This window comes from Hydra vulgaris, chromosome 06 (assembly GCF_038396675.1).
Source record: "Hydra vulgaris chromosome 06, alternate assembly HydraT2T_AEP".
NCBI classification, from domain to species: domain Eukaryota; kingdom Metazoa; phylum Cnidaria; class Hydrozoa; order Anthoathecata; family Hydridae; genus Hydra; species Hydra vulgaris.
In genome coordinates, this window is record NC_088925.1 from 19593031 (window position 1) to 19610635 (window position 17605).

A 17605-nucleotide genomic window follows, 5' to 3' on the forward strand; every position below is an offset into this window, starting at 1 on the left:
GTTTTTACTTTCGTCCAACACGCAAATGTTGGACGAAAGTCAAAAATAATTAAAAGTGACGTATGTGTTGGCGAAAGAATCACTTTTTTCCTTCCGCTCTTCCCAAATACAACAAACTATAAATCTATATATATATATATATATATATATATATATATATATATATATATATATATATATATATATATATATATATATATATATATATATCCATTTAAAAACTCATATGGAGCATATTCCTGCTATATGATTGATTTTGTTTTTTAAGTATTGAATTGTTTGAGAACTTCAGGTAGACACGCATGCTCGTTATGCAACATCACAAGACAAGGAATGTCAACTTCAATTAAGGACAACATTGAAATGCGATCTCTTAAGACACTAGATTCACATTTAGAAAAATATATAAATTATGGTTCAGATCCCAAGTTTGCCAAGTTATGTGATAATGTTATTGACCAAAGATTATTTAATGTGCCACTAGATCAGGTATTTGCTTTAAATAATTGTTTTCCAACTAGCAACCGTAACTTTGGTTTTAATTACGACAAAAGTGATTGTTAACAATAATTAAATATTTTTATTGCAATTTAAGATTAGAATTCCAGAATTACATATCTCACTTGGTATGTATTTAAAATTTTTCAACATGGAAGAAGACTCTTGTCATACAATTGATGTCAAAATAAGTTGAATAGCAGTAAACAACCAAACACTTGACTGTAAAGAGTTTAACAAATATATTGAAAAGCAACGTCAAATAAAACAACATCAGATAAGTATTCTCGAAGATAAAACACATATCATAACAGAAGCACTTGAAACTCACATATTATCTAAATCTGAAAATGAAGAATATATAAAGTTAGTATTTGAAGCACGCATTATTCGCGATTTAGTAGTATTTGAAGCACGCATTATACCGCGATCGTTTCTTGGTAAGTGAAAGATACTATGACTCAAAATGAGGTTTTGATTTTTCAAAAAAAAGAAGACCAGATATATCACTGATTTGGAAAGAAATGTTGGAGAGTGCTACTACATTGGCTAATTTATGGATAACATGCAAGGGAATGCTGCTAAATCGACTGAGGGTTTGGGTTGGAGGCAGGTATAGATCAATCGATGTAGCAGCACTCTGCTACAATTCTCCAAAAATCAGTTATATATCTGGTCTTCGTTTTTTTGAAAAATCAAAACCTTATTTTAGGTCATAGTATCTTTCGCTTACCTCGTTTCTGTTTACAAATGTTTGAACAAAATTTGACGAATGTGCGTGTTAAAAGTCCATTACTAAACCATTGTGAACTTATCAACTTCTATAAAATGGACGAGAAAGATTAAATTCTGTTGTTTCTACTTTACTCTGTTAAAAAAATGGTGAAAAAATGCTGCTTTTATGGCTGTACAATGAATCTAAAATGTCAGTTTATAGGTTTCTTAGAGACGAAGAAGAGAAAAAATGCTGGATAAAATGCATTCTTAATGTAAATTCAAAAGTGACAAGCAAGACCAGCCCTGGCCAGAATTTTAGATGCGAGAGCCGCATATAAATAATGACGTATGCCGAAGAGCCGCAATAAATGTTGCTATGCCAACTTCATCTTTAAAAAAAACAATTAGCGAATGTAAATCTAGATTTTTTATGCATCAATATTTTGATTTTTTAAATGGAAATTGTGCTTTTATAAATAAACTTAGTATGTACGCAATTTATATTTAGTTATTTTTACAATAAAAAAAATAAAAGCTATTTTTTAAATGTAAACTTGGCTGCATAAAATCCTTTTTATTCACACTAGAAAACCATTTGTAGAAAAATTGAGAAAGCATCTCTAAATCACAAATTTTTATTGAATTAACACAATTAAAACAACCATACATTTCCTTGTAAAAATAATTGTAAGTATGATATAAAAATTTAAAGATAAAAAGGTTTCTTTGAGAAAAAAAATTATTTTAATGTATTTGAATTAAACTTGCTTTTATTCGAATTGAACTTGCTTATAACCACTTAATAACATAAGTTGCTAAAAACTGCTAAATATCAAATAAATAAACGACTACACAATAAAAAATTTTTTTCAATGAACTTCAATTAAGTTTAAATTACTTTTATTTTTAAAATTATAAAATATCTTTTCATCATTCATATAGACATAATGGACATAAAAGAGAGAATTCTTTTTATAACATCAACTATTTTTTGTAAAAGACCATTAGAAAATTCTTCTTGTATAATAACTTGCATAATTTACTATAAATTTATTAGGCACTAAGACAACACTACAAATGTTCACTAGTTAGATTGACACGATACTTTGATTTAACAAACTTCATAGTCGAAAATAAAGATTCACATGTATATGCTGAACTAAAAATTGAAATTTTTCAAAAATTTAATAAAGCTAGTGTTTTATGCATTTTCCAAAAATCTAATAAAGCTAGTGTTTTATGCAGCATTTAAAGATTTTGATCTTCTTGGAGATCTAGTAATTCTATTTCAAATTGAGATGTTTCTTCAAGTATATTTTCTGGTGTTGGACAACCATCACTAATAATATCAATTAAAAAAGGGTTTACTATAGATGCTAATGATGATTTAAGAGCATACATATCTTTAAACCTGTTTTGAAAGTCTTCCAATAAATTCTGTAGGTTTTCTCTAGGGTTACTAATTTCCTGTAAATTTAGGATCCCTTACTGAATCGTAGGATTAAGATTATGAATCATCTTCTTCATTTGAGGAAAATGATTAAAAGTTTTTAAGGTAAGATCTTTCTGAAAAAGAGCAATTTTATTTTGAAAACTAAATATAGTCTGAGCAAAATCAGATATATTTTTTTATTTTCCCTGAAGCGACAAGTTCAGATTTCGTAAATGTTGCATTACATCAGTTAAAAATAAAAGATCTTGCAAAAAATTCACATCGTCAAAGATTTCAATAGTCTTCTGGTTTTTAAGCAAAAAACATTTAATTGGTTCTAATTATTCTACAAACTTATAAAGAACGTCACTACTTGAAAGCCACCTTACAGCACTGTAAAACAACAAGTCACTTGGTTTGTCAGCAAGATCCAATTCACTAATGAAATTTTTAGACTGTCTGTGTTTTTTTGCATTAGATCGAATATAATTTACAATCTCCAGCACTGATTTAAAAATAATTGGAAAATTAAAATGTTTTGCTGCTAAATGTTCTCGATGAATCACACAATGAACTGGGATAAACTCTAGATACATAGAATCACTATTTAGTAAATCCATAAGCCCAATGTGTTTTCCAACCATTGCTGTTGCACCATCTGTAGCAACACTAACAAGCTTGTTCTTAGGAGCATTGGCTTTCCCCAGAACAGTGTCAAGGACTTCCTTTCAATCAATTCCACGAGTTGTGTCTTTTAGCTCTACTAAATCTAGCAACTCTTCTTTAACAAGTATATCTGATGTTACATATCTAATAAATACTGCCACTTGAGGTTTATCTTGAATATCTGTTGAATCATCCAATGCTAAACTGAATGCTTCATAATTTTTTAAGTCATTTAACAAATACTGTTCAACTTCAACACTAATCTCAGATATTCTTCTTTCAGTTGTATGTCGAGAAACAGAAATATTTGAAATTAACCTTTGAATTTTGCTATTATAAGGATCTAAAACTGAGGTCACATCAAAAAGATTTTGTTTTACAAACTCTCCATCGGTGTAAGGACGTTTACTTTTTGCAATGTTCCAAGCTATAATAAAACTTGCTTCTGTTGTAATATTTAATTCTTTGCTGGAAGATGAAATATTCATTTGTTGATTTTTAAATATTGTTTAAAGCAACTCGATTTTAATTTTTCTATGACATGAATTTACTGGGTATTCTTCAGAAAAACACATATGTTTTGTTTCATAGTGACGTTTAACATTATATGTCTTATTATGAGCTAGTTCAGTATTGCAAGTTAAACACATTGATTTTCTTTTTCAATAAATGCGTATTTTTCTGTCCAATCACCATGAAATGATCTGTTCTCATCTTCAATTTTTCTTTTCTTACTTTTATTGTGAAGTACTTTATTGTCGCCTTTTGCTTTATCTTTATTTATTTTTCAAACAATATGTTTTTCAGCTATGTAAATTCAAGTCTTTGTTATCAGTAAATCAATAAAACTTTTGAAAAGAGCCGCAATGACGTTTTAAGAGCCGCTATTTGGCCATCCATGGTCTAGATGAGTGTTTCCCAACGTGGGGCGCACATCCCACCGGTGGCGCATAGGAAATTTTCAAAGGGCAATTCGATTGTTTAAGGGCAATGGAAAAAAAAGGACTCTTTCAGTCTAAATTTAACCACATAGTCGAATCTCCAAGAAACGTCCATTATGAAGTGCATCATGCAAATTTTTTTCGCTGGAATGCATTCGGAAAACTAAGATTTGCTTAGGCAAACAAGGATTTGGAAAACTAATTCGGAAAACCAGGATTTGATTCAGAAAACTAGAACTTGGACCAGGAATATCAGTTGCTTGTATCGTTCTGTCAATGTGCGTTACCGTTAATTTGAAATAAAAGTAGTGCTGTGCTTATAAAAGCAATGCTGTGCTTACTAGAAATAAAAGCAGTTGTTCGAATTTATCGTTGTTTTCAAATTTTTAATACATTTTATAAATAAATATAAGTGATATTTGAATATAATTGGTAAATAAATATAATTGTAAAATATTTAATTAGTTACTTAGAACTTAGATGCCTCATAGAAAAGTAAAGAAATATGTAATGATTGTAACGAAAACAATTCCCTCTGAACAATCATTTCAAACGCTGGTTTAGTATAACGATTAGCGATTGCGGAGTAAGGAATTCCCTTTGGAGAATTGCACAAAAACTTATTGCGAAAGTATTCTATTGAGAGACTAATTCCGCATGAGGAATTCTCACTTAAAAACCATAGCGCTAAACATAATAAAAGTTAGAATAACAACTCGAGAATACTACTCACTAGGGCGGGTCATACTTTTTTTTTTTGGCTATAGCATAAAAAGTTGTTCTATTTTATGGTTACTTAGATAAGTCTAAGTAACCATAAATTAATCATACATAACCTTAACTCAACCAAAAGTAATCCTAGCATATCGTAAATTTACCCTCATCAAACCCTGTATTACGGTAATATATGTGTTTAACATGTTCTATTTTATATTATAGATTGTTTATAAAAAGTGATTATTGATTCTTGCTACAACAGGGTTTATTTTAATCAGTTGTTTATAATCAATCTTTTCTAATTGTCATCTGATATTGTTTGGACAAGTTGGTTTCCATTGTATTGAGTATAAATGGCGTCCGTCAGCAAAAGACTTTGGACTAAACACTCAGTTCTGGGCCAGCCTGCAGTTATAAAAAAAATCAACTTCCTACATCTAGTGATATTTACAGACTGTATGAATGCTGCTTAAAGCACAATAAATATTATTGTATGCAGAATAGAGTTGTAAGTATCTGCAACACTGATGAAGTTGTAAGTATCTACAACACTGCGAGTATCCCAGTAATTAACAAAAAGAGTGTAGTCAACCGTATAAAGAAATTGATTGATAAAATTAAGTCTTACTAAATGGGTCTACTAAAAAGGGTCTTACTAAATATCCCAGTTCTAAGAAGACATCAATCAACTACCAAGACTGTTTGAAATCATTACAAACTGTATTTGATATATGTACTTGTAAATGTGTTGACAGCGGTATGCAAGAGAATTTGCAATGTACTTCTCCACTGTCGCATAAAATACCTCCAACAGAATGGTCTTTCTGGTTGGACCAAAAAACTGAAAGGAAAATGTATATAGGTGCTATAGATATGAGAGCAGTCAAACGTTTAAAATTTGAGCGCAATCAGAAAATAAAATATGAGACAAAAATAAATTATATCTACAACAACATGAGTGATGATGTTGATGATGATGGTAGTGAGGACATAGAACTTCAACTAAACATGGGTGATGAAGTTCTTGTTCATGAAATTTCCAGTGGTGAATCTGATGATGGTGTTGCAGCACCCAAAAATATGAAACAATATCCGGAGTTGTGCAAAGCTTTGGGCAGATGCAAAATTAGTAACAGAGATGCTTGTCTTGTAGTGAATGCAGTGTTAAAAGATATGAAGCTATTGTCAGCAGAAACTGAAATAGATCCTGCAAAACTTAGACGTCAGAGAGTTCTTTGGCGGCAGAAACAAGTTTCTAAGCATGCTGCCGAGATGCAAGAATTAATTTGTATTGGATTTGATGGAAAGAAAGACTTAACTTTTGTTGAGAAATCTGGTATACGTAGAAGCATAAAGGAAAAACATTATGTTATTGTATCATTTCCAAACAATAACAACATTGATCATGTAATGCCAGAAACATGTAAAGCAGCTGACGTTGCAAATGAGATATTATCGATAATTGCAAATACAAATTCAGCAAATACGTTACAAGCAGTTGTATGTGACGGTACAGTAACCAATACAGGCAAACGAAAAGGTGTGATTCGAAAATTAGAGAAAGGCATTGCAAGACCACTGCAATGGCTTGTTTGTCTGTTGCATGCTAATAAACTACCATTTCTGAAATACATTTATGCTATTGATGGAGGATGTACAAGAGGTCCTAGTAGTTCCAGTGGTGTAATTATGAGTGCGCTAGACTTTGATCCCAAGGATTTACCAATTTCAAAGTTTAAAGCTATGTTAAGAAAAGTGGTTGAGATTAATGATGAGGTTAAGAACAATCTAAGTACAGATCAAAAATATCTTCTTAGAGCATGCTTAGCAGTGCAGCAAGGTTATAAAAATAGTGATGAAATTAGGTCTCTACAGAACGCAATGTCAGGAAATTTAAACCATGCTAGGTGGCTGACAAAGCAAACAGAATTTTGAGATTGTATATGTCAAAAGAAGTCTGTTCCCCATCACTATACAAAATTGTACGCTTTATAGTAAATGTTTACGCTCCTTCATGGTTCAATATCAAGAGTCATCCTTCTTGCGCTGATGGTGCAAAGAACTTTTTTTACTTGCTGAAGCAGTGTCATGAGCTTGGAGCAGAAGAGTGGAAAATATTAGAGCCTGTGTTGCAGAACAACAACTACTTTGCCCACTCCGAAATTATTCTTTCTGGTGTTTGTGACAATGGTGATTCTGTGCGACATTTCTGTTGTGAAAAAATAATTAATTTGAGAAGTAATTCGTGTAGTTCTTCTGTCCGTGTTTTTGATAAGTCAAGTATCAAGCTAAACGCCAATGCTTTGACTTACGTTGATATGATTGACTGGACTACAGCTAATCTTACACTACCACCATTGCTAGCAGCTATTAAGAATGAAAAACTTCAACACTGTCAGTTTGATTTCATTTTTGGTATACCCTGTCACTTTCAGGCAGTTAAGCGGGCTATCCAAGATATCTCTGCAGCAAGCTCAACTGTTTTTGGACATGAATCGCAACATGGAATGATTTTACAGTATACTGCATCAAGAACAGAAATACCTAGTGTTAGCTGTAAATCAGACTTTTTGTAAATTACGCTTCATTATATTGTTTCATTGAACTAATAGTATCTAGAACTTTACCATTTAAGTGCATTTTATGTTTCGACGTCAATAACACCCCCTTATCGTTGGCAAGGCCAAAATTAAGGGGGTGCATTTTTTTTTTTTTTTTTTTATAGTAAGCAAAAAATGCTTATAACATCCCGAAAATAATACTTCTTTTCGCTAGCCATATCCATATATGGCCTTTGTATCATATTAAGTGCTTGATGAATTTCTTATATTTTTAGCTGTAAGCCTTTAAAGGGTAAATCTTTGCGGTAAAGTTGCAAGTACAAGATAGTTGTTGTTTTAAATGTTTTTGGCCTTTTTACAATAATTAGCACCTAGAGCAACTTTTTAGACCATAGCCAGGTTAGCAATTCTAAAAAAAAAAGTATGACCCACCCTACTACACACAGTTTATATATAACTAGTTGTTTATAATTTAATATTCAAATATAGAAATAAATATAATACAAAAACCAACGTGGATTCTCTTTCAATAATAAATAAGAATACGAAAATTACAAAATATATATTTTTAATTTCCTAATTGATTTTAAAATTCATTTTTCAGCCCATGAGTAGTGCAAGCAAGAAAAAAATTCGGCAGTACTCGGAAGAGTATTTAAAATTTGGTTTCATACCTGCTGTACATGATGCACGGTTACCTTTTTGTCTATTATGCCAACAATTCTTAAGCAATGAATCAATGAAACCAGGTCGTCTTGAAGTACATTTGAAGGCGAAGCATAAAGATCAAATTAATTCAAATTTGAATTATTTTCAAATTTTAAAGAAAAATTATGAAAAAAGAGCAACTTTAAAGTCTCTCTTTACTGCTCATAATGTTAATATTAATCGCACTCTTGAGGCTAGCTATCAAGTTTTATTACTCATCGCTAAATCTGGGAAAAATCATACAATAGGAGAGCAGTTAATCAAGCCTTCAATATCAACATTTGTTAAAACTGTTTTTGGAAAAGATGACCAAGACGCGAAAACCATGATATTAAGTAACAATACTGTCAGCAGAAAAATCGACGAAATGAGAATAGATGTTGAAATACAACTTATCGAAAAATTAAAAACAATACTTTTTTGGGTGCAAATGGACGAATCAACATTGAGAGACAGCGAAGCAGTATTACTTACATGTGTCAGATACATTGATAATAATGATTTTGCTGAAGTAATGTTATTTTGCAAATCATTAAAAAGCAGCACTACCGCTAAAGATACATATAGTACTCTAAAAAGTTACTTACGAATAAAATAGCGATGAAAAATATAACGTCCTGTGCTGCTGATGGTGCTCCTAATATAATGGGAAAAAAAAATGGCTGCTTAAAACTGATGAAAGATGAAAATCCAGATATGCTTCTGGTGCACTGTGTTATTCACAGGGAAAACTTGGTGGCTTAAAATCTTTTTCCTGTTCTAAATAAAATAATAAACTTGGTTGTAAAATACATTAATTTTATTAAAGCAAGTACAAAACAAGAGCGCATTTTTAAATTATTCTGTGAAGAAAACAACGAAGCCCATGTGAGACTTTTACTTCAGACTGAGGTAAGTTGGCTTTAAAAAGCGAACTGTTTAAAAAGATTTATGGAACTGTTTGATACTCTTAGTGGTTTTTTAAGCAACAAAACTGAAATGCAAAATCGGTTAACAATCGATTCTAAGACATATTTGAGTTATTTAACCGATATTTTTGAAAAACTAAATATATTGAATAAAAAACTTCAAGGAACAAATAAAACTCTTGTCGATGCAAAAGCGAAGATATTTGGTTTTATTACGTCTATTGAACTATTTGAAAAAGACTTTTACCAAAAACAATTTGAAAAGTTTCATTGGCTTCAAAAATGTGAAGTAACTGATACCGCTATACTTAATATTGTCGAGCATCTTAAAAACTTTTCAGCTTATTTAAAAGGAAGATTTTCCAATTTAAAAGAAATTGATTTTCCAACTTGGTTGATGCAGCCAATGTTAGTTAATTTATCTCATATTTCAAATATGTAGTACCAAGAAGAATTAGCAGAAATCCAGAATGACAAGTCAGTTAAAACTTTTTAACTGACTCGTCACTTTTAACTCTTTAAAAAACCATGCCATCGATCCTTTCATATTTAATATAAAAGGATCGATGGCATGGTTTTTTGAAGAGACCAAAATTAAATATCCAAGCACAACAGAATGTGTAAGAAAACTATTATTACCGTTTCCTTCTTCATATTAAGCCGAATGCGGATTTAGTGCCATAATTAATTTATTACTTAAAAAAAGAATTTGTTTGGATATAACACAACGGGGAGATCTAAGAATGAAGCTAACAAAATTGGAACCCAATATAAAATCTCTTTGTAACCAGCATCAAGCACAAGGATCTCACTAAATTTCATTTATTTTAGACTTGAATACCTTATGTATTTTATTTTATTTACCTATATATTGTTTACTATTTTTTATTTACCTATATTTTTTACTCGAATTTTTTTGTTTAATAAATAACTTTACGTGATTTCTTCCTGCCGTATATCATTTATGTTACTTATGAAAAATTTATAATATTAAAAATTATTCATATGTAACATGAGGGACATTTTAAATTTTTATGAGCTTTGGTGGGGCATAGCACTAAAAAGGTTGGGAAACACTGGTCTAAATCATATCCCACTCGCATCAATTTTATTTATTTGCATATTTTTAATTGCAAAGAAGATAAATGATAAAATAGCAAGTGAGATATGTTTGTTATTCAACAAAATTTAACTTTTATTTTCTAAATGTAACTTTATTATAATTTATCTTATCTTGACATAGCGGTAACAAAATTATGCATAAGCGATGTCAAACAACCTTAAATGCTAATATGCAACAAAAACTGCGTAAAATCACGGCGTCAAACCACGGCGAAAAACCACGGCGTTCTTAAACTTTTAATTTTCAAAATTTTAACTATTATTTTATTAATGCGGATAATTATTTACAAAAAAATTAAATTATTTACAAAAAAATTAAATTATTCTTTTTAACTTGAGCAATTCCACGACCGTCACAGCGTGACACCCGTCTTTTTTTTGTCTTAAGCCTTTAATACTTAGTTATTAAAATAGATATAAGAAGAATATTTTTTGCTTTTTAGTTAGCTCATAATAGGTGCTACAAAAAACAAGAAGAAAAATTTGGGTGGATATATTGGCCTCTCATTCATGCAAGAAAATATAAAACGTCACAGCGTGACCAATATTTTCTCATTGTTTTTTAGTTTTTAGATCAACACCGTGATTCAGCTAATATAGATGAACTGAATTATTAACTTGGCATTAAACAAAAAGTTTAGACATTACTCTTACAAGTTTTATAGCTAAATTACATTTTTTTAATTAAATTTTAAACAGGCGCACCTTTAATTAACTAGTGGTAAACGTCACAGCGTGACGTCACAGCGTGACCAGACACATTTGGGTAGTTATAAACCAGGTAAATGGGCTGTTTTTAATAAATTTAAAACTTAGTAGAGAGGTATTAGACAAATATATAATTACATCTTCATAAAAATAGTTCTTACATAGTAATCTTCAGAACACGCCCATACTATATCAGTGTCTAATCGTGTCCATATTATATTGCTGTCATATAAACAACGTTTTAAAGTTTTTTAGTGATTTTATCTGTAGACATAAGTTGTTTGACTAAATACTTGGCACTTGAATAGGATGGCATTTGTATTTTCCCATTATTGTTGTTAATTAGGTTCGCTGCAAATATTCCTGGTTTTGCTGGTGCTTATGTAAATAACTCATCAATTTTAAATTTTTAAATTGTATTTATAATATCTTCCATAGAAACAAAATAGACATTGAAATTAGTCTCATTTTTAACAGCTTCATATAAAGTTATGGCATCAGTTATAATATGTTTTCTCTGGATTATTTTTTGCGTTGCTATTCTTTTAACGGTCCCACCAATAGCATGTACCAATCCATTCCCATGTGAAGCAGCAAAAAAGTTCCAGAATAATTTTAAATCATGCTGCTCTTCCAACCAGGGTATTGCTGATGCAATAAAACGATATTTAAATTGATTACTTGGCTCGTCTGTCTAAATCTGTAGTATTTTAACACTTCATTCAATATAGTTAGATAATAAATTATGAACAAATACAAGAATAAATTTTTTTGAATGGCTTAAATCATCTGAAGCTATGACAGATGACGAGAATGAATTTTGGTACTAAAATACAGCAGTAAACACAGTAACTTGCTTCTTGTATCAATGTGCTGACTGCATTTCATCTTGCCACAAAGTTGAAAAATTTTCAGCAAAATTTACTTGAAGGACGGCTGTGTCTGGTTTACTTTGAGGTTGGATCTTATGATCACGATGTCTTTGATTATTTCTGTTTAATAAAATAATGCCAAAGAAATGAAGGTAAAGATTTTGAAAAGGTGCTGTAAAAATCATAAGCTCTTCCCTTTTTTTTAATCTTTTTAATATATTCTTTTCCATAACCATCTGCAACTTTTTCCCATTGGTACCATGTAATGCATTTATTCTTGTCAATTTCATTCAAATCATAAAGATTATGAAACTTTGCAGCATCTTTGCATGTAGTACACATATTATTATAACAAATGTCTTTTTCACTATTATATACGATGCTAAGAGGAAATTCATGTGAATACAATAGAAAATTTGAATCAAACTTGTGCAGGGCTTCAAAGATAAGAACTATATTTTGATGTTGTTGACAACAAGAAACATTTCTTGACATTGAACTAGACAAAAGCACATGTAGTGGGCGTAAACTAGCAAACTTTGATTTTCCAACTGATTCTTCAGGATAATCACCTTTAAAAACAGCATGAGCTTCAATAGCATTCACATACAAATGATGTTTTTGCAGCTTTTTCTTGTTCTTTAATCTCACCACAATGGTGTCTCTTTTACTGGGTGCTTGACGGGATATATCATCACGCTGGTAAAAATCAAGAACCAATTTTACAGTTAAAGCATCTAATGCATTTTCACTAAGTATTTTTTCTGGACTAGGGGTTTCGTTCATTTTTGTTAAAAGTTTTTGTACAACTTTTGCCGTCTTTCTGGGTGATTTTGGTAGTGCTGATTCGGCTCTCTTAACAGCTTTTCCAAGAGTGATTGCAAATTTGTAAGAGGGTGATGTAACAGCTACAGATTTTGATTCTGCTATTTTTTGTCTGCTCTTTCTCTTTCAATGCTTTCCTTTTTCTCGTTGAGTCTCCAATTTAGCAAGTTGTCTTTCTTTTCTCTTTTTTAAATCTTTTTCTTTAAACACTTTTTCGCCAAATTTTTCTAACTGCCTTTCACGATATTTCCTTCGACGTTCAGCATGAGTAAGAGACATATTAAACCCTTTAAAGATTAAAAAAAAGCAACACAATAGTTATGGAGATGGATGTATTACATCCAAGGCTCAATGGAGTTACAACTATCCTTTACAGACTTTACAACTATCCTTTACAGTGCCTCAAGGATAACTGAGCAAATGTTGCCCATCCAAAACATACCTATTTTTCGTAGTTTTTGTAAAAAACGCAAAGAAAGCTAACTGCACAATAATCTGCCCGATTAAAATTGATAAAAACTGAATTGTGGTTTCAGTTAAGCAGTTTTGAATATTGTTTTAAATTTTGTTTAAAAATTGTCACACTGTGACGTCACGGCGTGACATAAAAAGATTCTAAAAATAACTTGAGCTAATTATTTTTTTAAACATGTTAGTATTTATTTAGATGTACTAGATAGAGTTCTCATTGCGCTGGAATTTTGAAATCCTAAATTTTATTGGTTGTCTTAGAAATAAAACTATTGGTACCCTAATTGTCACAGCGTGACAATAGTGGTAATAACATTTAATTAAAATAAATGGTTTTCTAAATTCGTCTGGCAATAAGTATGTTTTTATCATAATTAGCAATAATTAGTGCAGCTAAAAACCTGATTGCAATGAGCAAGACAGTTTTTGAATTTTTTATAGGTTCAATTAAACTTCGGCGATTAAAAACGATTTAAATTATCGCAAAAACGCCTATTTTTACCTTCTGTTTCAGCCCATATAATTTTTTATGATAGCGGCAAACTATAACAAACTATATATTTTCTGAAATAAGAAAAGTAGAGCTTTCTACTGATATATAGTATTATGTATATTGGCTTCGTTTAATTTTTTCATTTTTTGTGAGACGGTCGTGGAATTGCTCACTTGTTTTTATTTTTAAAATCCAAATACTTTTTTCCTTTACTGACAGCTTTTAAAAGGTTTTCGAGTAGAGGAATAAATCACAGAAAAACAACCTGAGTTATACTTAAAAATTGAGAAAGAAAAAAAAAAAAAAATGTATAAAAATTATTTAAATAACTACTTTTAATTTTGATGTCATTAACGGCACGCAGTATTATTATTTTAATACCAAAGCTTAATAAGCAGAACAGAAACTAGTTATTCAGCTAATTTATTTAACACTTCAAAAAAAAATTATGTTTTCTTTTTTAGACTGTGGAGAATACGAATTACAATAGTTTTTTAAGAATATGTTTAAAAATATAACATGGTTTCTGTTCATAATTAGTTGATATAATTCTGATAAGCATCATTGATGCACAAAGATGAAATGCATGTAATATTAGTTACTTCACGAAGCATAATATAACAATATATTACCTATTGACAAATCAATTCAGCAGGCACAGTTAGTCCTTCACAAGTCAATAATACATTTTTCAAATAAAGTAGTTACCGAGCCAATCAATGCCGGGACCTATACAGGTAAGCCGTTACTATCCCTGATGCAAATTTGGTTTAAATGGTAAAATTAAATATATTCCGGGATGTTTACAAAATTTAACCATAAGATGCGTACATAAAGATAAAAAACAATAGATTAAGGAGACTTTGTTATTGTGGATTAAAAAAAAATCAAAAATAACATTACACAAATTTGACAGTGTAACAAAAAAAGCATTCAACTCAGGTGAGTTAATGTTGATTATCACATTAAGCAGATTGAAATTGGCTGTCATTTCCACGATCCAACGATTTCAAATACCACGACAAAAGCTCCGTTTCTAATTCGTTTTGAGTGGAATTTTAGTGCTTCAATTAAATTCAAATAAAACAGAAGCATGTTAAAAACTAGATTGCTTGGTTCACTAACGCTGCTTGATTTTGTCATGACGCTTTATTAAAAAACCAGACAGCTTGCTTAGTTTTTTCAAAGGATTTTTTAAAATTGTTAATACTTTTGGGTTGATTGTAATAAACGATTCAATATTACAAATTGAAAGCGTTCAACTTAAATCTAGATAAGTTCCTCCCATACTGAATTTACTATTGAGTTCCTTCGCAATTAAATATATAACAGAATTACAATAACAAATACTTACTATGCTTGCCTCTTTGGGCTTTTCTGATTAATATACAACTATATATATATATGAAATAATAGTTTATAAAATAAATGTTTTACACCTTTACAATTTCATATCATTTTTTATTTTAAATATAATAAAACATCGATCTCGTAATTAGCCATAAGTATTTTAATACAGAAAAAGAATCACCAGAATACTTTATGATTAAAGCCTAAAAAAATTCTTTACCTTTGACAAATTAACGGCTTAAGTTAATTTGTTTAAGCAAATTAAATTAAGCAGTAAATTGCTTTTAAAGCAAGCTTTTTAAAGTTTTTAAAGCTGGACGGTAAACTAACTTTAACGATTCACATCAAAGAATTTATTATTATCCAGATAATCTAAAATGCATATTTATGGCAAACCTTTTTTTTTTTTTTTTTTTTGCACCGCGGAAGCATTTAATGCACCGCAGAAGTGTGTTTAATCACTTAAATTCACTAACATTCACGCCTCCTTCCTTACCGTGACGCGAGAATATGTCCAGAGCTCGTTTTGAAACCTGGATCTCCTGCTTCTATAGCAAGCGCTCTAACCACTGCACCACGGCCGCACAAACCATACTGAATGGTCAAATAGAGTTATTTAAAGAAATCAGTTTTAAGCAATAGAATCACTTTATTATAATAAACAAAGTATTTAATTATTCTAAATATCAAAACTGATGCTTACTACTATCAAACTTACAAATAAAAATTAAATTAAAATTACTTTCATAAGTTATGATGCATAATTCAAATATTTTTTGTAGAAATAATACAAATAATACAAACTATAATTATGAAAATTTCATTAAAAAGTTACGATGTATAATTTATAAATATAAATACTTTTGAATAATTTTAATGCAATAAAACAAATAACGCATATCGATAAGCAAGTATTGGTCAGGGTAGTAACATCGGTTTTCACCATGTCTAATAACATCTGTCTGTCTAATAACAACATTTGAAACTGTATGGGTGTCTATTAACATCTGTGCAAAAATATATAAATATTACAGATATTAATTATATTAATAATTTATTAATAATATTAATAAAAATATAAAAGAAATAATTATAATATTATTAATAATAATTACAGATGTTAATAAAATAATATTACAAATATTATACCTTTTCAGTTATCTAAGTATAACTACATCTGTGCAATTACATCTGGATATTTAACAGAATAACATCTTTTTAATTATGAAAATGTGATGCGATCAGTTCAGAAATTGATTTAAAGAAAACTATTTAAACAATCAATAGCAGTTAAGAAAAAGTTTTACTTTATAGAGTTAACTAATTAAAATATAAAGGGTAATTGCGCTATAAATTATAAACTGATGTAATTACATCTTGAAAAATATTAACTAGTAATGTGTAATTTTAGCCAGATATTCCTACTTATACGATTTTTTGCAGATGTAATTACATATGGAAAAAATATTAACTAATGAATTATTTTAACAAGATATAGTTACATAGGGTCATTTCGGATAAAGCGAGCCATCGGATAAAGCAAGCCGGTTGCCTAAATATTGCAATTTTACGAAATCAAATTATGCTTTCGATTTATAACAATTTATTTAATATTAGTTATTCATTTTAAAGTCTAATGAATATTTTAAAAACAGTTGCTAAGCAATAATTTTTGCGGTGGTATAATTATAATCATTCGAGTAGTAACAAAACGTTTTCAATTAAGAAAAGTGAGTATTTCATATTTGACACTATTTATGATTGTAATATTAGTAATATGAGAAACTATTTTAAAAAATACAGTGTTGATATGTATTTGAGCGATGATAAAGTTTTTTAATCGAATTTTCAACCTGGCTCGGTTTTGCATAACTGTTAGATAAACCGAGCCAAGGGCATTCAGGTAAACCGAGCCATTGGCTCACTTTTCCAAAAATTGCAATAATAAATAAATGTAAAAAGTATTATAAATTTTTTTGCTTTTTGACCCACATGAATTGTTAATTTATTGGAATTTTTTATGATATTTTTACAGAATGGTACGTTATCAACCGATCACGGCCCGAAGAAGCCAAAAATCTCAAGGAAAACAAAAATTGTCCGAGCAGGTACCGGCAATTCGAGGACAACATCGAAGTCCAAAAAAACTGCCGAGGCCTCAAAGTCATGCAGGCACAAAACTAAATTTATGGCAAAAAGGAAATATGGCTGGTGCTATGGAAGAATACAGAAAAAAAAGAAGAAAAACCTTCAACTGAACGGTTGTCAATACGGCTGATAGCGAGAGCGTGGAATGTGCCATATGAAACTTTGAGGAGGAGATTGTCAGGAAAAGTAAGCAAAGTGGAAAGTGCTTCTGGGAGACCCACAATTCTTTCACAAAAAAGTGAAGAAGAATTAGCAGAGACTGTAAGAAAAATGGCACGAGCAGGGTTTCCTTTGTCGCGCAAAGATATTCGAGAAATTGCATATGCTTATTCTGATGCTAAAAGAATTAAAGGATTTTCAGAATCCTTTTATTCCTAGAAACCACTAATAAAATATTTTAATTAATAAAATTATTAATAAAATTTTTTTTGAAAAAATTGCCGGTTATTACTGGTTTCAGGGATTTTT

General features: G+C 30.0%; 3 protein-coding genes across 3 annotated transcripts; 2 read left to right on the forward strand and 1 right to left on the reverse strand.

The window, feature by feature from the left end:
- Nucleotides 1–3375: 3375 nt before the first annotated feature.
- On the reverse strand, nt 3376–3801 carry LOC136081263 (protein FAM200A-like). Its single transcript, XM_065798564.1, has one exon. It carries the CDS (start codon nt 3799–3801, stop codon nt 3376–3378), a length of 426 nt encoding a protein of 141 aa, XP_065654636.1.
- A 4338-nt stretch (nt 3802–8139) lies between these two features.
- Nucleotides 8140–8838, forward strand: LOC136081264 (zinc finger BED domain-containing protein 5-like). The gene has a single exon (XM_065798565.1). The coding sequence runs from the start codon at nt 8140–8142 to the stop codon at nt 8836–8838; it is 699 nt and encodes a 232-aa protein (XP_065654637.1).
- A 332-nt stretch (nt 8839–9170) lies between these two features.
- On the forward strand, nt 9171–9590 carry LOC136081265 (zinc finger BED domain-containing protein 5-like). Its single transcript, XM_065798566.1, has one exon. It carries the CDS (start codon nt 9171–9173, stop codon nt 9588–9590), a length of 420 nt encoding a protein of 139 aa, XP_065654638.1.
- The last annotated feature ends 8015 nt before the right edge of the window (nt 9591–17605 follow it).

What these genes read in the sequence shown, in the direction of transcription:
- LOC136081263 (XM_065798564.1), bottom strand. Translation starts at nt 3,801, where the DNA reads ATGAATATTTCATCTTCCAGCAAAGAATTAAATATTACAACAGAAGCA.
- LOC136081264 (XM_065798565.1), top strand. Translation starts at nt 8,140, where the DNA reads ATGAGTAGTGCAAGCAAGAAAAAAATTCGGCAGTACTCGGAAGAGTAT.
- LOC136081265 (XM_065798566.1), top strand. Translation starts at nt 9,171, where the DNA reads ATGGAACTGTTTGATACTCTTAGTGGTTTTTTAAGCAACAAAACTGAA.